Consider the following 25,552-nt stretch of genomic DNA (forward strand, 5'->3'; position numbering starts at 1 on the left):
AAAACATCTTGATATCAAAATTCAGAAAGATGCAGAAATATATTTTTAGTAAATTATTATTTATTTTTAAAGTTCTTTTTTAAAAAATGTGAATATGAAATGCTCTCCCTCCTTCCAGCTTCTCCCGTACCCATTGAGGAGGCAAAAAAAGATGGTATTAATTATACATATGAAATCATGCAAAACATTTTCATATTATCCATGTTGCAAAAAAATCAAGAGAAATGAAGAAAGTGAAAAATTATACTTCAATTCATACTTTATCAGTTTATCAATCAAAGAGTTTATCAATTCTCTCTTTGAAATCGGGTGGCATTTTTCATCACGAGACTTTGGAATTGTCTTGGATTGTTGTATCGATCAGAGTAGCTAAGTCTTTTACAGTTGATCATGGTTACAGCATTGTTGTTACTGTGTACAGTATTTTTATGCTGTAATGAGATATATTGAGGGTTATAAATCTCTGGGAACATGGCAAGCCAAAAAAGCTGAACGCTATAATGTAAGAAATAAGATCAGGAAACTGGATAGAACTCCTGAACTCAGGAAATACATTGCCAATTTACGGTTCTACAAATTGCCTCTAGAAAAGAAAAGACATGCTGCAAACTCTGAGAAGCAATAGTGGTAAAACTCAACAGTGGCAATGACAAGTAACAAATCTCCACAAACAGGACAAAGACTTTCCAATATAAAGGGAAGGAAAGTCAACACAAAACTATTCTATACATACTAGAAAGTGAAGGAGGGACGGGAATGGTGTATTCTGAAGAGCAAAGAAGCTCAAGATGCAACCTGATATAGCATATCTTGCAAACCTAAACTAATCAGCAGTGAAAGAAGATGATGTTTAGTAAAAAAAAAATGACATTTGTAGTAATCAAGTCAGTGGTTTAACATAAAGAGAAAAATAGCTCCTTTAGTCTCTCAGGGAGAGGGTCTACAAAGTGAGGGTTTGAAAGGGGAATGAAAGGAAGATCTCAGTTCAGCAGTGGGAAGGTGTCCCACTAATGAATACTCCCATGGGGGAGGAGAGATGCTTTGCACTCAGAGACAGGGGCCTTACAACAGGTATAATCAGAAGGGATTTGGTGCTTAGTGAGACCCTTTCCTCTGAGAGTATTGAGCCTCCTTGCATAGTATTCTGTCTCAGGAGAAGGGAAATGAGAGCTTTGGGGCAACTGACACTCAGAGGGGTGGGAGGACATGGATCCAGAGAAAGTGTACCATGGAAAATGAAAGGGGGAAAATCATCATAGGGAGGGAAAGAGTCAGTAATGAGCCGCACACTCAAGGACATGGGAAAATTCCTACTGCCAGATAATACTTCTGTGCTTTCTATGTCTTACAGAATTGATATTTCTAAGAGGTATGATAGGAAAAATGGACCTGGGAAAAGATCCATAAAGGAATAACATAGAAACTTTAGAAAAGGGAACACAAATTAGGTACCTTAGAAACTTTAATTCCATGAAAAATAGAGAGATTGAAAAGAGAATAATAAGCATAAGGGCTATGAATCAAAATATGTTTGAGATAGAAAGGGAAGAGAAGAAAACAAGGGAAAGAAATCCTCTTTAGAAAAAAGTGCAGAGGATGAAATAAAAAATAAATAAAACAACTTGAAGGGGAGATGGAGAGGGGCTTACTTGACTACTTAACTGAGAGAAAAAAAGAGAAGGATTAGATAACTGGATTTTATTTGTTTTCATTTTTGGCTGAGCAATGAGGGTGAAGTGACTTGTCCAGGGTCACACCACTAGTAAGTGTCACATGTTTTAGTGAAGATTTGAACTCAGGTCCTCCTGAATCCAGGGTCAGTGCTTTATCCACTGAGCCACATAGCTGCCCCAGATAACTGGATTTTTTAAAAAAGAAAAAGAAATTAATAACATAAGCAAAAATCTACAGCAAGGGAAAAGGTGACAAACAGGAGGAAGGTAGGCTTGAGGATTAAGGTAATAGAGCTGGTGGTAAAAGGGCTGCCTTAAAGTAGACCTTGGAAAAACAATCGAAGAGACAAAATATCTTCTTTATAAAGAAAGAGGGAAAAATCCCAGTTTGTAAAAACAAAACAAAACAGAACAACTAATATTAGAGGCAAATGGAAGAAAACATAAGCCTAAATTTCAAAACTTTAAAAAGGAGTGTTTTAAATAATCCAATAAAATGGAAAAGAGAGACAGATAAGGGGAAAATAACTCCTTATAAAATATGGCTTACAGGAAACACATCGAAAAACAAAGATGTACATAGAATAAAAAGGAAAGACTTTACTATAAATCATGTGAATCCAAAAAAAGCTGTAATTGCAGTGAGACTATCAGACGGGGGACAGAATGTCTAAGGCACACACACATCTTTGAGTTTATGCATATTTTTAATGCATAAGCAAGTGATCATAAAATGAAAAAAAAGTGCAAAAGCAAAGGTCTTAGGCCTTCCTACTTCCAGGCTAAGCACACTATCCTCTGCCCAACCTAGCTGCCCCATTTACTTTTAAATTTTTTTGGGGGGTGGGGCAATGAGAGTTAAGTGACTTCCCCAGGGTCACACAGCTAGTGTCAAGTGTGTGAGGCTGGATTTGAACACAGGTCTTCCTGAATCTAGGGCCAGTGCTTTATCCACTGCTCCACTTAGCTGCCTGCTGTCCCCATTTACATTTGTTTTTGTGCTCACTGATAAAGCAATGATAGTCTGCTACCTCTGCAGTCTTGTTCATTGTTTATTTGTGCTTAAGTGAATGATTTATATTTAGGTTTGTTCTTCACGGACCTATTAATAATGTTGTTGCTAGCTACCTTTGCTTTTGGAAAAATCTTATTTGGTGGGGTGCCTCCTTTGCACGCCTGTTATTCGGAATTATGTCACCTGAAGCCAAACATTTGGGGAGACGTATGGATAAGGAGGGGCCAGCAGAGGAAGAGCCAGAGTCAAGGAAGGTACAGTTTAATGGAGGTTGGTGGCAGGTGGTTCAGGTGAAAAAGAGTCTGACTGTGGCTGCAATTGCATTGATAGAGGAAAATTTGTACCTCAGTCCCTATTGTAGGTTCACAGTCAGAGAGAAGAGAATCATGGGAAGGAATCCTGGGTGGGGGGGTGGCACCTAGAGGAGATTGTTCCACAAGTAGGGGCTAGTGAAAGACCATAAAGCGAGATTTAGAAACAGAAGGAATGGTAAGGAATCAATGTCTGTCCCTAGATATCAGTGCCTAGTTACAACACTCCATTTGATACTGACTAGTTATGACTCTGCTCGTGTGTCATGATTGCTCATTTTATTTCTCCTGCAATCTTCAAATACCAGTCTGTCTTTTGCTGGCAATTTTCTCCTTTGCTTAAAGAGGAAGAGACAATAGTATAGTCTGGAGATGTAAGGCATTCTTTTTTTTTTTTTTTTAGTGAGGCAATTGGGGTTAAGTGACTTGCCCAGGGTCACACAGCTAATAAGTGTTAAGTGTCTGAGGCCGAATTTGAACTCAGGTACTCCTGACTCCAGGGCCGGTGCTCTATCCACTGCGCCACCTAGCTGCCCCGATGTAAGGCATTCTTAAGAATTTTCAGGCTAGTACATTCCTTGTTGTTGTTGTTGGTTGTTGTTGTTGGTGGTGGTGGTTTGTCCTTCATTCTCGAAGAGGACCATGACATCAAGGTGATGTCATGATTTGCATTGAATTGGATTTAAGTGAGAGAGGGTTATGCAAGGTCACCAACCTCACTCTCTCCTCAAGAGCCAGAGTAGTAAGATACATATCAGGATGACTGAAGATGGTCCCGGATGTTTAAGGCAGTTGGGGTTAAGTGACTTGCCCAGGGTCACACAGCTAGTAAGTGTCTGAGGGGAGATTTGAACTCAGGTCCTCTTGATTCCAGGGCCAGTGTTCTATCCACTGTGCCACCTAGCTGTTCACAGCAGAAGGTCAGACTGGGGTGTTCAGGTCTTTAGGGAGTATACACAAGAAGCTCATGGTAAATATTGACAGATGGTATGAACTTTCTACCTGTTTGATCCCAGGTAAGTCACTTTTCTTAGCCTCAGTTTCCTTGCCAGGAAAGTAGAGGTAATACTAGAATCTCCCTCACATGGTTTGGTCCTGCTTCTATTCCTTGAAGTCAAACACAACAAGTCCAACCCCTCTTGTGTAACACGATCATTTAAACCCTTCCTCTCTAGGCCAGACATCCTCAGAGTGTTCAACCAATCCATGCATGCCTGGCACACAGTGGGTGTTTAATAGCCACTTGTTGACTTGACCCACACGTTGTGTTCTATCATTCTAGGTTATTTGGATCTCGCTGTAGCTTGATTCTGCCTTCCGGTGGATTATCTAGCCTTCCCTGGCTCATGTGACACATAAAATCGATAAGCATGCTATTCATACCTTCACCCAAGTCATTGACAGAAACAAAATCATGCCAAGGACACTTCCCTGAGGGCACACCCCTAAAGCCCACCCTCTTGGTTGCCGTAGATCCATTAACCATCAGATTTTGGATCCAGTAACTCAACCAGCACCAAATCCACCTTAATGCATTGGCATCTGACCCATATCTTGTCCCTTGGCCCACAAAGATATTGTGAAAGGCATTGCTAAATGCTTGTACCATGTCTATGACCTCTCCTTAACTTACTAGGCTAGCAACCCTCCCCCAAGAAATTAGGTGGGGATCACAGTGATGACCCCCAAAGCTGTCTGAGCTCATGGAAGTGATGCATTTTCTTAGTTATCCCTTGTATCTCTGAGGTCTAAGCACTAATGCCCCAATCTAGATAACCCCATGGCTGCCATGAGCCTCAGCTGGGAACTAAGTATAATCTTGTCTTTGGCCAAGAACATCATGGCCATTGAGTAATCCCCAAGTTTCTCGTAACTTCTGTGGTTTGAATCAGCTGGCAGTCAGCCAGTCTATGTCCATAATCTCTTGGGAGGGGCCTCTTGTTAAATTCTCATTTTACGGTTGAAGAAACTGAAATCTGTGAAAGTTAAATGACTCGTTTAAAGACACAAAAGTAGTAAGCATCAGAAGCAAGATTTGAACCCAGGTCCCCTGACTCCCAAGCTGGTGCTCTTTCACTGTATTGTGTTGTTGTTTATTTGTTTTTCAAATGATCCCATTTGGGGTTTTCTTGGCATAGATACTGGAGTGGTTTGTCATTTCCTTCTCCAGCTCATTTTACAGATGAGGAAGCTGAGGCAAACAGGGTTAAATGACTTGCTCAGGGTCACATAGTTATTAAGTGTCTGAGGCCAGATTTTATCTCAGGAAGGTAAGTCTTCCTGACTTCAGACCCAGTGCTTCATCTACTATACCACCTAGTCAAACTGCATCCCCAAGAGAAGCTGAAAGGAGATATATTCCAATTAGGTGTTGAAAAAAATCAACGAAAATAAAGTGGCATTAAGTTATTTTAATTCTGAGTCAAAGAAATGAAGTGTGACACAAATGGAAAGCTTGAAAGCACAAAAAATCGCCAACTGTCCAATGAAGGTGGGGCATATTCTTCCCTACAGCCTCAGGAGAACTTCATTTCAGCAATTAGTTATAGCAGAACCTACGAAAAATCATGACAGTTGAGACATTACTTTCCTATTTTAATTTGATCTTTAGCTTTTTTCATCCTATTGATATCCACTTAACCCATGGAAAAGATTTCATACTGGACATTCAGAGAAGGTTAATTCATAGAATATTAAACTTATTTTAAGTCTTAACTTTTTACAAGGTTTAAACTCATAAAGCCTTTGAATCAGTCGTAGATCAACAATGACCTTTCATAAGTAGCCTGCTCCATTCTGACACTGAAAATTTAGACAAATACTTTCTCCCTTGATACATATCTTCCTTTGGGTTCTAACAGGAAACTAGGCTATATTGGACTTAAAACCAAACTGTGATGATTGTATCAGTGTGTATACTTTGATCCACCAATGAAGAGTGCCAATCTTCCATAATTTCTGAGTAGTTGATCTCCCTAGAGTCATCTCTTGGCAGCCAATATTAATAATAGAATAAAAGCTTCTTGCGGGTAGGGGACATTGTGTTGGTGTCTTTGTGTGTCCAGTGCCTAGCATAGTGATGAAAAGTCAGGAAAGCCAAATTCTCTATTTTTGGTACATAACTAATGTTTGTTTGGATTGAATGAGTCTTTGGTATTTTGTATCTTCTTTCCTTTCTTTTTAAGTTTCAGGGATCAAGTATTCTATAATAGACAGGACCTTATTTTTTAAATTGATTTTTTATTATGAGCTTAACAAACATTAATGAATAGGAACATTTCAATCTGCAAGGGAAAACAGAAAGGAAAATGGTATATGAAACTATTAACCTCAGTTCTATACAGGTAATAAGTATATATTAAACTTCACCCAATAGTAACAAAACTTCTCTTTGTCTCCATTTGAATTTTCCTCTGTTCTTTTCTATGTGTGGGTTTTTTTAATCATTAACATTCTTTTCTTTTATTGTATCACTATCATTTTCTATTGCATGACCCATCAGCATTTCCCCATTGGAAATTTGCTTCCTTTGTAACAAATATAGTTTGAGGTTGGGGGATGGGGATCAATTTGTCTCTGTACCTTTTACCCCTTGCTCCTGGTTCTGAGATCTAGGGCCAAGTGGAATGATACTAATTTCTCTCACAATATGATAGTCCTTCAAATGCCTGAAGACAATATCATGTCCTGCATAAGTCTTCTATTTTCTAAGCTATATGTCCCCAGTTCCTTCAGCTGGTCTTTATGTGTCAGGACAAACAGGAACAATATGGCAGGATCTTAAATCGTCTCACAGTCTTAGTTTCCCTCCTTTGGATGCCTCCAGTGTTTCAATGTCCTTTTAAAACTCTAGGGTCCATAATTTGACATGATTTTCCAGGTAGGGACTGGTCAGAACAGAGAAGAGTGGAACTATCACACCCCAACCCTAGACAGTCAATACAGATGAAGATTATATTGGCCTTTCATCTCCCATATCATAGTTCTGATCGATATGGACCTTGCTAAAAACCATTTAGAACTTTTCAGACAAACTGTCATGTAACCATGCCTCCCCTTTCTTGTACTTGGGAAGCTGGGGGGGTTGGACCCCAAGTATAAGACTTTATTACATTATCCCTATTCAATTTAATCTTATTAGCTTTGTCCAAATATTCTGTTATCTGTCTTTCCTCTCATCTTTGTGTCATCTGCAAATATAAGTGTGATGTTATAAACTTGCTATAACTACATACTTGTGCTTTAACAAAGGACATGGAAAAGGATTGTCAATGAAATTGAAAATCTTTGTGTTTCTTATATAGAAAAAATTAATAAAATCACATAATTACATTAATAAAATGAAAGACCTGCTGCAAGTCAGTCAACAAGCATTTATTAAAGCACCTATTGTTTGGAACGATGCTAAATACTAGGGATACAAAGAAAGGTGAGAAACAATCTCTGTTCTCAAGTGCTCAAAATTTATATATATATAGATATAGATAGATATAGATATAGATATATAGATATATAAAAACACAAATGTACCTAAAGTCACATATTAAGGCTCTTAAAGGCATATAAGGGCCACATAATGTTGTTGCAGCATAGAAAAGGAAGAGCAAGGTGGCATTAAAATACACCATTAAGATCCTGACATGTTATTGGTTTCAATCACTTTTCATCTCATTAAATCTAAAGAGCAATTGTTCATTCATCCCAAGGAGGTTGAAAATATGCTGGAGATGATAAAATGGTCAATTGAATTCTAGTGTTTAAAGAGTGAGATTATGACCACTGTCATCTATATTTCTATTATTCATGGGCTAAATGAAATGATATTTGTAAAATGCTTAGCACAGTGCCTGGCACATAATATTTAGATGATACTTATTCCTTTCTCTTCCCCCATCACACAGACAATATTATCTCTAACAACCTCAGTCTCTATTAGATATAAATATCATTCATCTACACATTGTCTGTCTGTATCTATAATCTATCTGCCTGTCTATCTATCTGTCCATCCATCCATCCACTCACCCACCCACTCACCCACCCATCCATCCTTCCATCCATCCATTCACCCACCCATCCATCATCTATCTACCAAATTATTTATAATTACCCCCTTGTTTTGACCTTGTCTTCATAGAAACCTTCCTTCTTACACCTTCCATTCAGGGGTTGAGGAAGTTGGAAGTGTAGCAGTTGTGCTATACTCTGTGGTTACAAACTTGGAGGAGGCATCTGGAGTGACTGTAGTGGCTATGGTGTTAGTGATGGGAACAGTTGTGGTCTCTATGGGAGTTGTGGGGCTGTCGCTAGGACTTGTTGTTGGGACGTGGACAGGTTTGGGGGGAGTCAAAGAGAGTACCGGGTGTAGATTTTTAGGAACGACAACCCAAGGATAGATTTTGGGCAGCAGTGGCATGTAGGAGGCATATGGTTTCTGCCACACTACTCTAGAGAAATATGGATGATGATGTACATATGCCTTTGGTGGATAAGGGACTGGCACATATGGTTGATGTGTATATGAGGTGTAGCCGAATTGGACAGGGAGCTGTCGGAGTGGCTGTTGTGTCAGCTCAAACTGTCTTTCGTTTTGCTTTTCATACTGCAAAGAGGAAAAGAAAGAAAATAGTTAGAAGGTCACTTTCATACCACACATTGGACTTTGGAAACATCTTAACTTGGCAATGTTTGAAATCACATGTTGTTATATTTCACCTTGGGAAAAGATAGATTAAATGCATTATCCTTGATGTTCAGATGATTGTGCCTTTGTGGTTTTACCTCCTCACTCTAGAAAGAGGCTCTGTGTAATTATGTTTGTTGTTTCAAATAGTACCTGGAGAAACTCCGTAGGAGACCTTGACATTCTAAAACAATGCATTCATTTATCCTACATACCCATATGCCATGTAGGCATTGAATCATTAGGATCACTTCCAGATAACATTTCTTACAAGCCAAACAGGGACGGATGCATGTAATAATGGACTGGAAGAGACCTGGGACATTATGACTTGGATTTTTTTCATTTTATCTTTTTGAATGGCAGTGTGGAGTTTTGAACATCCTGTGTTAATTTACATACGTTTTAACACCCAACAACAAAGAAACCAATTGTGAATGAAACAATTTTTTCAGTGCTCTTTCCTTTTGTACAGAAAAAAATGAATTAAATCTCATAAGTATATGCAAAAAATGAGAGACTTCAAGTTCTCAAAGAATTATTAGGGTTATTAAGGTTCTTTCTAGAATCAGCTTAGTGTATTAGGTGGGGAGTTGGTTTTGGAGTTGGCAAGACCTGGGTTCAAGTCCCCTTTCTGACAACTCTTGAATATGTGACCCTGAAGTTGTCATTTAACTTCTCAGTGCTCTAGACAACTTCATAAGATGATAAGTTGTGGAGCAGGTGCCAATTTCACTTGTAGAGGGAGCTTTCTCACTAGGAGTTCCCTAGGGAGGGGATTCATAGCCTTGGTGTTATGCTTCCCATGTGGCTCACACTCATTACTGATTACTAAGGATGAAAGAGGATGAATATTGATGAAAGGCCTCTCAGTTTGACTTTGAGAGTAAATCTAATTGATTTTTATTCCTCAGGGGTTATTTTTGGAAGCTCATCTGCTTAATTCTGGGATTTATGTTTTTATGTTTTGAAGAGTAAGCATTTGTATTTTTTTGGTTTCTTTCACAAAATGCACATTAGTCATTTGACATTCTGGAAAAAGGTAAAAAGAACTTACAGACCATTTTTCCCAGTCCGAGTCAGCAGTCTGATGTAATACCAAGAAAGAAACAATAAGAAATGCAAACAGAGAGACAGTTAGACAAAAGGTAAATGTGTTAATTTCTACAGAAAGTTTCTGCTCACTTGATGTAATGATAAATTTTAAGAAGCTTTATTTCTTCATAACTTACTGCCGAGAGATATTTTCTATGACTCTAGAACTGGATTTCTGGCTGGTTTGCCTTCAGACAGAGGAAATCCAAAATGGGAATAGAGAAGTGGAGAGGAGAGGGAGAGAGGGAATGACAGAGAAACAGAGGAAGAGATAGATGAGAGAGGAAGAAGAAGAGGAGGAGGAGAGGAGAAGATAGGAGAAGAATAACAGAGACAAAGATACAGACAGGAGATATAGAAACAAGAGAGACAGAGACAGAGGTGGGAGATAACAGAAGAAAGAGAGACACAGATGAAGAGAAGGGATGAGAAGAGAAAGGAAGGGAAGGAAAGGAGGGAAGGGAGTAGGGGGAGGAGATGGAAGAGAAGAGGCGGGGGGAATCTACAGGGATCTAAACCAATTCACCCCGTAGTCTAAAGCCAAATGAACTACTGTTCAAACTAGAACTTTGTCTTAGAACTTTGACCCTTCAAACAAATCTCCCATCTCTGAAGGATTTAGTAGAGATGGGGAATAAATCAAAAAATCATGTCCCTGGACTGCTTAGGGGGCAAGGGGGACAAGGTGTCATCTGGAGAGAATCTTCTCCACTTATTTCCTGATGGAAGGAGAGAATTTAAAAATAAAAATTATAAAAGGAACCTGAGCCCAGCCCAATTTTGTCCTTATCTGCTGGTTACAACTGTCCTCGATGCAATTTTCCATTATCTAAGCCTCCCTTTTCTCCTCTGTGAAATGAGGCTGCACTAGATGCCTGAGGTCCCTTCTAATTCTCTCCTTCTATGAGGTCTCTGATTCCAGCCAATGAGCAATAGAGATGATTTCTCCAGTTCATTTTGTAAAAAAAATATTTAAACAACTATCCAGATTTGAATTTTTCCTCATGAAATTATATCATAAATCAAAACACTTACCGAGAAACACACCATTAGCGCCAGAAGATGCACAGTGAAGAATAGGACCTTCATTGTTGTTATTATGCTTGTTAAGACAAAAAGATACAGAATCTGCTATTCATATATTTTAAATAGTGGCTAAGAGACTCAAAAGACTCTAGACTCTAGATTTCTGAAAACCCCTGCATCTAACCACGGTCATTATATTTGACTGCTCAATTCAGTTGGTTGGTTGGTTGGTTGGTTGTTGTCTTTATTTATTTATTTTTTTTTTGCAAGGCAATGAGGGTTAAGTGACTTGCCCAGGGTCACACAACTAGTAAGTGTCAAGTGTCTGAGGCTGGATTTGAACTCAGGTCCTCCTGAATCCAGGGCCGGTGCTTTAACCACTGTACCACCCAGCTGCCCCGATTGTTGTCTTTCATACTTGAAGAGGATCAAAATGACATTACTAAAAAAAAAAAATGACATTACTATGTTGGGGTCACAGCATGATGTGTCTGACTGTGACTGATATCTAACTGCTTGATAAGGGAAGTTAATTTATGGTCTCTGCAGGTGTTTTGGCTGAAATATTTAAGTAACTCACTGGTATAACTGAAGGTCCACTTTGTTTTTTCACCTTGTTTCACTGAGTGATGTCTATTTATTTGAATCCATATTGTTCTATCTGACCATAAGATAATTGTAACATTTGAAAAATTCAACCTTTATGCTTGAGTATTTCAAAAGATTTGTGGTATCAATGATAGGCATAATTCTTTACCTATGCATTTTGCAGTCCCTCCAAACCTTAGTAAATGTTGTTTTTTGAGTTGCTATATATGGATGAAAAACAAATCATGGGGCAGCTAGGTGGCACAGTGGATAGAGCACCGGCCCTGGAGTCAGGAGGACCTGAGTTCAAATCCGGCCTCAGACACTTAACCCTTACTAGCTGTGTGACCTTGGGCAAGTCATTTAACCTCAAATGCCTCACAAAAAAACCAAAAAAAATCACTTGGTTACTGACCCTCTTGTCAGCTTCTTTGTTAGTAAGGAGGCCACCCTTTATGCTACACATTTTATGACTAGGTGCATATAAGAAGGCTTTTAAGACCTGCTGAAGTATTTGTTCCCTGATACAGACTTCAAGGACCCAGGCTACTTCCTTGCCATGATGATACACTAGAAAACTGGATTCTGATGGGAATAAAATCTTACTTTGGGTGCTTACCCAATGACTTATGGAATGTAATTATTAAAACCTCCAGACATTTTACTTGGGGAGCATTTAAATGGATTCAGATACACACACATACACATTAAAAGATGGGAACATATAGTTTATTTTCACCAAAATTCTTCAGATAATTATTGTTTATACAGCAACAAATGATACAAAATGACTGCAACATTCAGTCATGGAGGTGAATGTATTCCCTAACCTCAAAATTGAGAGCTGCCTTTTAAAAACATGGATTGAAGAACAGTCTATATGTGACAAAATTGTGAGTGCTTTTCTTTTTGTCATAAGATAGAAACTGGATCTGTGATTTCACTGATGTGAAGAACTCCCAGAAGAAGAAATCTCCTCTAAGGGTCTAGGTTGGGACCTTCTCTGAAATATGGCCTTAGAGAGTTGCCTTGGACATTGTGAGGTAGAATGACTTACAGAGGGTAGTATAGCAAGAATGTGTCAAAACCAGGATTCAAACCCAGGGCCAGCTCCCTATCTGTTGTCTCTCTATTCATGCTATATAAAGAAATGAAAGAGGTAAGATAGGGCATAGTATAGAGTAGAAAGGATCACTGGACTCAGAGTCTGAACAATCTGGATAGAAATCATTATTGCTATTTATGAGCTCTATGTCCTTAGGTAAGAGGCAGCCAGTGACTCAGTAGATAGAGCTCTGGGCTAGAGTCAGGAAGACCTGAGTTCAAATGCAGCCTCAGACGTTTTCTAGCTGTGTGACCCTAGGCAAGTCATATAACCTCTGATTGTCTGACAATTCTCCATCCACTGGAGAAGGAAATGGCAAACCACTCCAATATCTTTGCAAAGAAAAATCCCAAATGGGGTCACAAAGGATCAGACACAATTGAAACCAATGAACAGCAACAACAAACCAATTGTTGTCAAATTGATTCACCTTTCAAATACCTCATCGATAATAATCCTTACACCCCAAATTTCTAGGAGTTGTAGCAAGAACAGTATTTTGTAATAAATACAAGTGTTGATATCATTAGCATTATACAGGAAATAACATTGTCATTGTATATTATATACTATCAATAGTATTGTTATCATTGTCATTATTATTATACAGAAAAAAATCAACAAAACTTGTTGGTTCCTCTCGTCTTCAAGAAATAAATTCATGCTTTTCTATCAGTCACCAAAGTCAATGATAAGTGCACTAAAGTCTATCTTCTTAGGAAGATAATGATGACACTTAAAATATAATAGACCTGAAACTTGAACTAACAGAAGCTAATTACAACACTTGAAAAATATAATGCATTTGAAAATCAAAATGAATCATTCACACAACAGAGCCTCTTGAGGTGTCGTAAGAACCTGTAGATACAGCTTGATGCAAACACATTTCAGAGTGAATCCAGTTAAGTAGCTAAGTAATGACTTGTAGAGATATTTAAAAATTGGACATGGCCAAATGAAAGGGATTGTTTTAGCCTCTCATTTAGGGTCTCCTTGAGGGCTCTTTTATTCACTGACCTGTCGAAAGCATCCCATTAGTCTGGGGCCCCAGTTTAGAGAATATCCTAAGTGTTGATTCTCATAATTACTACCCCTGGCTTCTCCCTGGAGAAGTAACAGAGGGAAGGAAACCCTAAACTAATGCTAGAATAGGAGATTTAGATAATCAGAACATTTATATTAAAATGTGTCCCAAAGTATGTCTGGCTTATCGAAGGCATGTTAAAGTTTGAGGGTTACTAATAAGGGACCAAGGCAAGAAATTGTTCTTACTTTTCAGGTCTTTTCAGTCACGTCTTGTCTCTGGATTGACTTGGCAGTCTGTTGTCGGCCTTCTCAGTGACTGCTACCTGGATCTCCCGGTGTAAATAAGTGAAGACTAATTAGGAGAGTTTTTGTGCCTTAAGTCATATTCTCCTACTTCCCTCTTACTTTTTACCCAATAGGGAAGAGGGAAAAAAGAAAGGTTTAAGGAAATTAGGTCATTTCTGGGTAAATCCCAGGCAATATTTTAGCCAAGGTCAAAAAGAGGGGAAGAGATCATTATTAATCTTATAATCAAAAGTCTAATAGACTTTTAGCTGGAAGAAACCTTAGAGATCATCCAATGACCATGAAATGACTCATACAAGATCCTGCAGGCGGTCAGTTTTGGAGTTCCTGTTTGAGCACAAATCCTCTGGCTACAAAGTCATTGTTCTTTCTACTTCACCAAAATTATATAGAATCATAGAATTTGTAGGTGGACCCAAAAGACTAATCTTCAGGGTCATTCTCTTTATTTTATAGACGAGATGTCATTAATCTTTTTTTCTAAAAGACTTAATCTATTATGGTATTTGTAATATATAATCGATATTGCCATATGCCCATGTGTGCATGTATGGATGGATGGATGGATGGATGGATGGATGGATGGATGGATGGATGGATGGATGGATGGATGGCAAGAAGCAGCGAGGTGGCTCCATAGTACATAGAGCACTGGGCCTGGAGTGGGGAAGACTCATCTTCCTGAGTTCAAATCTGGCCTCAGATACTTACCAGCAATATGACCCTGGGCAAGTCACTTAATCCCTGTTTGCTTCAGTTTCCTCATCTGTAAAATGAGCTGGAGAAAAAATGGTAAACTGCTTTAGTATCTTTTCCAAGAAAACCCCAAATGGAGTTACAGAGAGCCAGATGTGACTGAAATAACCAAACATTTACAAATATAGTCAATTAGCCAACAAAAATGTATTAAGTGCCTATTATGACAGGCACTATGTTAAGTTTAGGGGCTAAAAAAAAGCAAAAGACAATCCTTGCTCTCCAGGAGCTTACAGTATAATGGAGGAGATGATATGCAAACAACTATGTACAAATAAGATATATACTGAACAAATTGGAGATAATCCACAGAAGCCAGGCACCAGCATTAAGAAAGATCAGGAGAGGCTTCTTGCAGAAGGTGGGACTTTAGCTGACATTTGAAGGAAGTCAAAACCCAATCAAGGTGTCATAGCAGGCCTTACTTCTAGGAGCAGATGGCATTGAAATTAGGCTTCAAAGAACAGTTGTGAATTTGACAGGCAAAGGAGTAGGGGAGAGGAGGCATAGGGGAAAGTATGAGTAAAAGAGGAAAGTGAGGAGGAATTATTGGGAATTTATTTTGCTCCAAGATGAATATTTTGTTACAAGGTGGTGTTTTTTTTTCCTCAAGGGAGGGCCGATATGGAGAAGAGAAAATAAATGCTAGTTAAAAATAAAATAAGGGGCAGCTAGGTGGCACAGTGGATAAAGCACTGGTCCTGGATTCAGGAGGACCTGAGTTCAAATCCGGCCTCAGACACTTGACACTTACTAGCTATGTGACCCTGGGCAAGTCACTTAACCCCCACTGCCCCGCAAAAAAAGTAAAATAAAATAAAATTTAATATAAAAGTGATTAGTTAAAATTAAGAAATAATTGTTTACTATTATTTCATTACATGCAAAAAACTGTACACCTTGTTAATATTGTTCCTTCAAGAAGGCATTTGCTCCAGTCTCAACAGGGTTTTATTTGCAGATAAGGAAAATGTCCAATTTTTTAAAAGTTATATGTGAAAAGACTTATTCTTCAAAGGTGAATCCAAATAGGAAACATTTCAACCCAAAAAGCATTAGGGGAAATTTGCAGTGGTATTATTGGGAAGTTGATACCATATTGATTTTTGTCTTTTGCATAGAACCTAGCCCAACTTGGGTATAAAGTGAGTCCCAAATAAGTTCATTTTGTATGATTGATAGATTACACAAAGGATGAGAACTGTTTTAATTAGTCCTTCTGGGGAGTAGCTAGCATTTATAGAGGACTTTGGGGCAGCTTATTGGTGCTGCAGTGGATACAGTGCTGGGCCTAGAGTCAGGAGGATTTATCTTTCTAAATTCAAATCTGGCCCCAGACACTTAATAGCTATGTGACCCTAGGCAAGTCACTTCACCTTGTTTGCCTCAGTTTCCTCATCTATAAAATGAGCAGGAAAAGGAAATGGCTAAACCATTCTAGGATCTCTGCTGAGAAAGCCCCAAATGGGGTCAGATATGACTGAAACAACTAAATAACAACAACATAGAGGACTTTAAAGTCTGCAGGACTCTTTACAAATCTGACCTCATTTAACCCTTACAGTAGCCCGTGTTACAGGTGAGTGAACTGAGGCAGAAAGAGATTCAGTGACATGCCTATGGTCACACAGCTAGAAAGTGTCTGAGGCTGGATTTGAATTCAGATCATCCTGACTGGAGGCTCAGTGCTCTTGGCATTGTGGCACCAGCTCCTGCCTGCTATTTCAATCACATTCAGAAACGTTGGCATGATATAGATAGATAGATGTATGTGTATATGTGTATGTATGTATATAGAGATAGATATAAAGAGACATGTATGTATATATGTATATGGAGATAGAGATAGATATATGTATGCATATCTGTATATGTACATATACATGTGTATATGTATATGTGTGTATATCACCACACATGGAAGACATGGTGCCAAACACATCATCCAGGGAATATATGATTACAAATAAAGGGAGAGGGGGCAGCTAGGTAGCACAGTGGATAGAGCACCGGCCCTAGAGTCAGGAGTACCTGAGTTCAAATCCGGCCTCAGACACTTAACACTTACTAGCTATGTGACCCTGGGCAAGTCACTTAACCCCAATTGCCTCACTAAAAAACAAACAAACAAACAAACCCCCCCAAAAAAACAAATAAAGGGAGAGGGGGACAGTCACATAATGAGAAAAGACTCCGGCAAAATGAATGGCTTGAGGGCTACATTGGTACCCAGGGAATGTTCAAAGGTGATGGGAGACTCCCCGCAGTATCTCAGATAGGTTCTCCTGTGGAAGATTTATGAGAACACACAGACACAAATTACATAGAATGAGCCGCCCTAAATGGGCTGATCTCTGTAGTGCTAGGGAAGAATCCCACATTAAGGAAATCACATCCATTTGGGCCATTTTTGAACATGCATAATTTAGTTACATAATAGTAACTTCAAAGACACAGGGGAGAGAGCACTGGTTATGAAATGAAAAATCAAACCCAGCTTTGGGCATTTAGTATCTAGCTGAGTGACCCTGGACAAGTCACTTTGCCTCTGTCTGCCTCAGTTTCTTCACCTGTGTAATGATTGGAATGATGCCACCTGCTGGAGACTTACTGTAGCAAAGCTCCGCCATGAGGAGAAGGCTTCTGATGGCAAGACATGTGGCTTTTCTTTGGCGTCAGGAAGTGACGTTTGCTTGTGGGAGGAAGAGGGGGCGAGGCTGGCTCTCTGCTCTCTTTTGCCAGGACTCTCGTGGAGAGTGGAGCAGGAGAGCTGTAGTTTCCTGAGATAGATAGATAAATCTAGGCCTCTTTCTCTCTCTCTTCACCAAATTCTTATTCTCCTTAATAAATGCTTAAAAGTCTAACTCTTGCTAAAACTTATAATTTATTGGCGACCACTCATTAGATTTTAGATAGTATAGCTAGAATTTTAGCCCCTTACACCAATAAAATTGGGATAATAATAGCACCTCTTGCACCTTGGTGTAAGGACAAAATGACATATGTTTTTCTTTGTTTTTAATCATAAAAACCTTTTATTATTTTCCAGTTACATGTAAAGATCATTTTCAACATTTGTTTTCATAATATTTTTAGTTCCCAATTTTTCTCCCTCCCTTCTTCCTCCCCAAGACAGAAAGCAGTCTGATCTAGGTTATATATGTACAATCTCATTAGACATAAAATGAGATATTTGTAAAGAGCTTAGCACAGTGGTTGGCTTATAGTAGATGCTTAATAAATGATTATTTCCTTTATTCCTCCTTCCTGAGAGATATATTGTAGGGTGGCTGCCAAACACTCCCAAGTAATGTTGGCTCTGTGCTTGTCTCAGTGCTCCTCAGAATTATTCCTCTCCCAAAAATTGGGTCAGAGCTTGGAAAATCAGGAAGACAATCAGTTGGCAAAAGCTGTTTGCAGCCCTTCACTTTCCCGGTAACTAACTTCTGAATCTCAAAGTGTGTCTGGCTGCATCTCACAATGGCTCCCACTTGGTGTGGGCTGCCCCAGAGACAGAGCGGTTAGGTGTGCTTGGCTGACCTTTCAGTCACGTAAAATCTTGTTCTGCTTATCTAAGGGAACTAAATGCAAGGTTCATCTTATCCTTTGGCCCACATGTAGTGAATGATATAAAATTAGGTTCTCATTTGCTCATTTTTCTTATGACCAGGTTCACTTCAAGGGGTATCTTAGACCAGAGGCATCCCTATGCAGGTGAAGCTTGGACCATATCATGCTAAGTAGCACTCCTCTCAGTATTTTCACATAAACAGAATCAAGTAAAAATGAACATTAAGAGCAAGCCGGGGGGGGTGGGGTGGAGAATGAGGCAGAAAAGGGAAAAATATAGCCTGAGCAAGATGTGTGTGGAAAAGGGTCAGAACAGTCTCACCTCATTGTCAGGAGGTGCTTTGGGGGGGAATAGTTATGAGATGGTTGGACAAAGTATCACAGTAAATCTATCAACCCATCTATCCATCTACCTGTCTATACCTCCCTCCCTCCCTCCCTCTCTCTCTCTCTCTGTCTATATGTATGTCCATCCATCTATCTACCTATCTATCTATCCATCCATCATCTATCCAACAATCCATTCTCCATTTATCTACCTACCTATCTATTCATCTACCTATCTACTCATCTATATCTGCGATGGTCTCTGAAGATAAGTTGGGTTCAGAATTAAATAAAAGGAAGAGAGCAGGCTTGGTTTGATTTGGTCTAGCAAGGTCTCCAAGTTAGCAGGATACTTTTTGGATCCCCTTGGGGACTTTGATTTATTCAATAAGTGTCTGAGTGACCTAGGACTCAGGAAGTTCTGTGTTCCAATTCTGTCTCTGACATGTTATTGGCTGTGTAACCCTTGGGCAAATCTCTTTAGCTTCCAATGCTCCAGGTAGCTTTCTGGGACTAGAATTTGCAGAGAAGGTGTTGGCCTGCTTTGATAGAGGGGATTTCCTCACCTGGGAATTCCCCACGCCAACGAAATGACAGTTCCAGTCCCCATTTCTATCCATAGACACTCCCAGAATGGTTTGGAGAATTAGGGTGGTATGGTCCAAGGAATCTGTGAATCAAAGGTCTGTGAGTCAGCAGATGCCAGCTATATTTCTGGTTCTGTTTCCTCACCTAAAGAGAAGTTTGGACTAAATAATCTCTAAGGCTCTTTGTCTCAGGTGGCCCCATTAGGGTAGTAAGATTGACCTATCCCAAGTTTTCCTTGGACATTTAGGGATGACACAACTCTAGAGGAGTCCAGATTGGAGTGTGACTGATGAGCTGATCTCACTTTGCTCCCTGACTATATTCCTATGTAGGGAATCCTAGAGAGAGAGCTGGAAGGGACCTTAGAAATTGTCTAGTCTAATCTCTTCATTTTACAAATGAGGAAACTGAGACCCATAGAGGCAATGTAACTTCTCCAAGATCATACATGCAGACAGAAGGTGGAATATAAGAGTGACACCTCTTGAATCTCATGGAACTATTGGTCATCCCCTTCCCTCTGGTAACAATTATAATTGATTAGCCAAAGGTTATGGCTCTCCTTGGATAGTCATTGCCGCATTACCCTAGAAACCTGGAGAAGAACAATTCCTGGTAGCTCGGAAGGCATTTATTTCCTTAGAATGACTTTGCAAGGAAATAACACCCTCAGGGTAGTAATGTCCTCTAGAACTAGTTAGAGGATCCAGAAACAACTGCATTCACTGTGTAGTCATTTACACAGGTTCTCTGCTCATTCCTTTTTCCTCTTCTGCTCTCACAGGTGCCTCCCTAGGCAAGGAGAATTGATATTCTCAAAATACTTCTTCTGAAAGAAAATAGGTAGTGCAATTATAATTGAATGCTGAAGTCTTTTTTGCCATCTCCTTTTTCTGCCTTGTTTTTCTTCCTCCCTTTTAGATTGAATGCCATTTAAAAAATAGCAGAGGGGAGATGAAGAGACTTTAACTCAGTTCCTAACCTTGACTCACTGCTCAGTTGAGGTTCTGTATGTTAACCTGTAAATTAAGGAAACAATCAATATAGGAGAAAATAAGGTTTTTAATAATTGGGCAGAGGAACTATAGCTCATGGTATCAAAAAGCAAGAAGCTAGGAATAATTAAAGATGGGAACTGAGGAGAGGGTTTTTATGGAGTAATAGAACAAAAGGAAACCAAAAGATTGCTCACAACAAAAACTACTAGCTACTTAATGTAAATGAACCTTTAACAAAAGAAACCATAGAACTGCTCCAGAGTTAAGTATAGAATCTACTTGACTCTAAATAGAAACTACTTAATTTAAGGTGGACAATCATTGGGAGGGGATAGTTTGTTTGGGGGAGATCCATAAGTCAATCAAGAGTCTGGAACTGACAAGGACCAGTCAGCCCCAGGCAATTCACCTGACTGGGTAGGAGGACTGGTGGGGAATCAGTCAGTTCTCAGTAAATTTGTAGTTATCACATATCCTGGCTTCCCCAACTAGATACTAAGCTCATTGAGGGGAAGAAGGAACAATTCTTTTTTTTAACTTTGTACTCCTCTCAGTATCCAATGTATACTCATACATATGAATTCTTAATAAGCATTTGTTGAATTAAATTAAATCAATTTTCCTGAGTCTTGTTCGATTGGAGCTAATATGATCTCATTAAGTGTTGTGCCCAGGTGAAACAATGGCTCTGTTTCATGAACAAATTAATTGGTCTAATAGAAAATCTGAGTTCTAAATTTAGCAGCAGTCTCTCCAGTGTGGATGTGAACGTCTACGACTTGATAAGGAAAAAGAAGGTAATGATAGTGAAATTATTCAATCCAAATCTGTGTGAGGATATCATAGAGCACGAGTCTAATCCTTTTCCTCCAGTAGCAGAGCTATATCTTGACAAAATGGAAACCCTTCATGAAATACACTGGAGTCAAAGAGGTCAAAGGTAGAAGAATGTTCCAGAAAACAGACTGAATGCTAACTAAATGCTGTAAGTACACAAGGAAGATGACTTCAGTAGTCAGCACAATGTCAACAGACTGTTTTTGAAAAACCCACTGAGCCCCCTATGCAGGAGCCAAAAGCTATCTGTGGAGTTACAGACACCTCTGCAAAGGTGGAGAATATAGCAGAGCAGCCACAAAAGGAGAGAGTCTTTTTGGGTGGAGGTGACTGGGTGGTGATCTTAGGTATTCAGCCTCTGCTCCCCAAGCCAGCAACAAACCAGGCTGCACCATTTGGCATCTCTCACTTGTTAAAAGAATTAGGAACTTCTCCATAATGGGCCATGAATCAACAGTCCATTTAATAGACTACTCTTTTCTTAATGGAAATAATAATAATAATAGCTATCAGTTATATTGTATGTTAAGGTTTGCCAAATAGTTTACCAGTCATCTCATGTGATTTTCTTAACAATCCTTTAGGGATCAAACTATTGGTTTCTGGGAAAGGCTCATATCAGTTCCACCAAGGAAGGGGTCTGGTGGTCATATCCTGGAATGACTAGACAGTCTTCTAGACTACAACTTCCATAAAAGCAGAACTTAGATTCTGAGAGTTCCATTTTCCATAGAGTCTAGCACTCTGGAGATACATTTATTTTCATAAATTTTTGCTTTGTTCCCCATATATTTGAGAAATGAAGTCTTTATCAGAGGAATATTTTCACCCAATTTCCTGCTTTCCTTCTAATTTTGGCTATGTTGATTTTGTTTGTGCAAAAACCTTTTAATTTCATGTAATCGAAATGATCCATTTTACCTTCCGTGATCTTCTCAGTCTCTCATTTGGACATAAATTCCACCCTTATGCCTAGTTCTAAAAGACAATTTTTCCCCAGGTTTCCCTAAGTTGCTTATGATTTTATTCTTTATGTCTAAATCATGTACTTATTTTGACCTGATCTTGGTATAAAATATTGGTCTGTGCCTATTTTCTGCTAAACTACTTTCCAGTTTTCTTAGCAGTTTTTGTCACATAGTGAGTTCTTGCCACAATAGCTTGGATCTTTGGGTTTATCAAACACTAGGTTGCTTATGGTCATTAACTATTGTGCACCTAATCTATTCCACTGATCTGCCACATTATTTTTTATCTAGTACTAAATTGTTTTAATGATTACAGCTTTGTAATAAAGTTGAAATCTGGTCAAAAAAATGTTTACCAGAATGACTGGACCAATTCACCCCCCCCCCGCCCCCCTGCCCGCCCCGCCAGCAGTGCTATAGTATGCTTGTTCTTCCATATAATTTCCAGCAGTTGTCATTTTCTTTTTTGGGGGTCATATTGGAATATTTGGGTTTGTTGATAATTGCTAAATTCACAATAAAAAAAAGAAAAAAATCTTCAGAGAGGTCATGCTTTTGGGAACAGACAAGAAACAAAGAAGGATCTTATAATTAAACTTTAAATTCAATACATCATCTGTAGAATTGTCTCTCACTTTATCCTCTCATGGCTGTCTAGGAACATTTTTTTCTATTGGGGGGGCGGTGTGCTCAATAACTAACAGACCAATCATTAAGCTTCCCTAGCTGTAAGACGAAGATGGTAGACTGTACCACTGGAGTCTTTCCCAGGTCTAACATTCTATGAATGCTATGACATACAAGTAAGGACCATTAAAGAAGAAGGGAGGAAAAAGAGCTCAGCCCAAGAGTTGGTCCTGGCAAAATATTTCTATACCTTCCTCTACTTTTCAAGTGTAACCTTTATTTTTTCATTTAGATCATCCCTTCACCCACATGCCTGATGGTTTTTGTGAGGTCATGGGCTACCCTTGATCTCTCATTTCTCCAACCTCCTGAACCTCACCTTTCCTAGACAGTACCCTGTGCTCTGCCCTACTCTTCCTTCATCCTTGTCACTGAACTGTGACTTCCAAGTGAAAGGGACAGTCATTCACTCAGTGGGTCAGTAAGTGGCCCTGGCCTAACCGCTGGGGATTCAAAAAGACTAAAGACAATCTCTGCCCTCAAGGAGATCACAATCTAATGGAGGGATTGAGGATTGAATAGGGATAGACATTTGATTTCCCTGATAGAGCAGAACACCTAGTTGAGGAAGCTCCTTCTATGAATGTATGTGGGAACCTTCTCTGCTATTTAATTTGAAAAAGTTACTAAAAGCATTGAGGGATTATGTGACTAAGGGTCACACAGCCAGTATGAGTCAGAGGGAGGACTCAAACCCAGGTCTTCCTGGTTCTTTCAAGGATGGCTGTCTATCTACTATGTCATGCCACCATTGTCCCTTCTGCGTGCCCCTCAAATTTTACCACTTAGAAGCTTCCCAAGGCCAGCCCTAGTTCATAGTGAGTTGATGAACCCAGGAACCTTGAAGGAGAATGCTCTGTATATCTGGTTCTAAGGGCAGCCTTAGCTATGGAGTGATCTTTGTTCAAAGGAAAATTTGCTAACTTCCTCATGCGATTCACAGGGGAACAAAAGCTGTCCTTGTGATGCTGTGAAAGGCTTATTGTGTCTGATGACTCCTACCAAGTGCTCTGTGACAGTTTAATTGCATCATCACCTTTTCCGTCTTCCTCCTTTGTGGATTTGTTTTTATACTTCTATGGAAAAGTAGACAGAGATGTTAGCCAGGACAAATAGTTCCACTGCAGAATTCACAAAACCTTTTGCAAGGTGCTCATTTGCACTACACAGAAAAGGAGGGATATTTGCCAGGCTCCCATCCACACTGAAATCTTTTTCCTGGTTTATTCATAACTGATTAAAAACCGACAAATCTTTTTGAACACAGAATGAATTTCTTTTCCCTTGAAGTTCACGAATTATTTTAGGACCAAACATTTCATTCACAGATTGATTTGATTTATGGGCACACTATTTATAGACATTGGGAGATAAGATGAATTGCATTGGGAGGATGTTATGATTCAGAGTTCCAAAATTCATAATAACAATAACAACAATAATGACTAGAATTTACATAACACTTTAAGGTTTGCAAAATGCATAGCTAATCCTAACCAGAGCCATAACAGAAGGCAGAAACTCTAAGAGCTCCATTCTGGGATGCTGTCCAAGGTCCCCAATACTGTGGAGGTTAGAATTGTTTGGTCTGGGAGAAAAAGACTAAGTAATATCTGAATTGAGTCAGACAAAGCACACGGAGCTGATACAGAATGCCTAGTCTCTGTTGCCTAGAACAAAACTGGGGACTCTCTTTCTTTCCTGTCCCTTACAAAGAGAATTCAGACTGTCCTAAATGTTGAATGCACTGGCAGTTTCTGGTGGGAGGACATGTGTGGAAAGGAATAAGGCAACTTCTCTTCCTATTGTCTCTCTGGAGATAGATTTAAAAGAATCCCATCCCTATGGAGGGGAAGAGTTTTGGCATTGACTTAGATGATGCCCATGGGGATATCTGAAAGGAGCAACTAGGAAGATAGGGGCTACAGAGAGGGAGGGGAGGGTTCTTTTTAGCTCCCCGCCATTGCTACTCTAACATCTCTCTGTGGACTATGAGCTGTGGGAGAGCAACCTCTCCCCCCAGGTTGAACCAACTGCTGCTGTTACCCAATGTAAGCATGTGGATGAACCCTCATTTCAGATCACTGGTTGGCAGAACCAATATCTGATTATATGGGAAGACACTGTTTTCTTACACAAAATACAAATGTAATGGGGCACTAGCACAGAGTGCCCTTGTCAGAAATGGACGCTCAGGGCATGGCTTTGGTTTGCCTCTTGGTGCATGGGATCTAGGGTTTGTATAAAATGAGTAGCACAGACTCTGATTAGATGAAGATTCTTGCAACCTCCCAGAGAGAGGCTGGGTGAGACACTTGCAAGAGATGTGAGACACAGTGACAGCAATATTGTTCCATGAAGAATTGTAAATGACTTAACTATTCTCAGCAATACAATGATCCAAGACAATACCAAAGGACTAATAATGAAGCAGACTATCACCTTCAAAGAAAGTACTGATATTGATTGAAAACAGACTGAAGCATGCTATTTTTCACTTCCTTTAATTTTTTTTATTCAAGTTTTCTTTTACAAAATGAGTAATATGGTAATGTGTTACACAATTACACATGTATAATCTATATCTGATTACTTACCACCTCAGGGAGGGGGGAAATGAGGGAGGAAAGGGGGGAGATAGAATTTGGTACTCAAAACTTTTTAAAAAGTTTATTATTATTATTATTATTTAAAAAGATTCAATATATAACCATGAACTTCCATTTCAAACTGTTCACTTTTTTTGGGGAAAACTATGTAGTAATAAATATTACACATTGTTTTCAAAGCTAAAAAGAGAGAGAGGGGGGGGGGGGAGGGAGGGACGGAGGAGGGAGGTGTGAGATTCAGTAAGTTATAGGGCAGCTGAAGAAAAAGCCAGGTGTTGAAGGAAATGATACAGAAGCAGAGGGAGGAAAGAAAAAAAGGTACCCGGAACTGGGGTGGGGGGGTGGGGTTGTTGTGTGACTTTGCCTTGACTTTCATTTTAC

General features: G+C 39.3%; 1 protein-coding gene across 1 annotated transcript; it reads right to left on the reverse strand.

The window, feature by feature from the left end:
• Positions 1-8,148: 8,148 nt before the first annotated feature.
• On the reverse strand, positions 8,149-10,866 carry CSN3 (casein kappa). Its single transcript, XM_043972362.1, has 3 exons — positions 10,813-10,866; positions 9,740-9,769; positions 8,149-8,601 (listed from the first exon to the last, which is right to left on the reverse strand). The coding sequence occupies exons 1-3, from the start codon at positions 10,864-10,866 to the stop codon at positions 8,149-8,151; spliced, it is 537 nt and encodes a 178-aa protein (XP_043828297.1).
• Positions 10,867-25,552: the final 14,686 nt, after the last annotated feature.

This window comes from Dromiciops gliroides, chromosome 6 (assembly GCF_019393635.1).
Source record: "Dromiciops gliroides isolate mDroGli1 chromosome 6, mDroGli1.pri, whole genome shotgun sequence".
Classification (NCBI taxonomy): domain Eukaryota; kingdom Metazoa; phylum Chordata; class Mammalia; order Microbiotheria; family Microbiotheriidae; genus Dromiciops; species Dromiciops gliroides.

Coding starts and splice junctions, on each gene's coding strand:
- CSN3 (XM_043972362.1), bottom strand. CDS start 10,866: ATGAAGGTCCTATTCTTCACTGTGCATCTTCTGGCGCTAATGGTGTGT. Junction 9,770..10,812: donor CGCTAATGGTGTGTTTCTCG/GTAAGTGTTTTG, acceptor GTATTACATCAG/ACTGCTGACTCGGACTGGGA. Junction 8,602..9,739: donor CGGACTGGGAAAAATGGTCT/GTAAGTTCTTTT, acceptor TCCTCTTTGCAG/TATGAAAAGCAAAACGAAAG.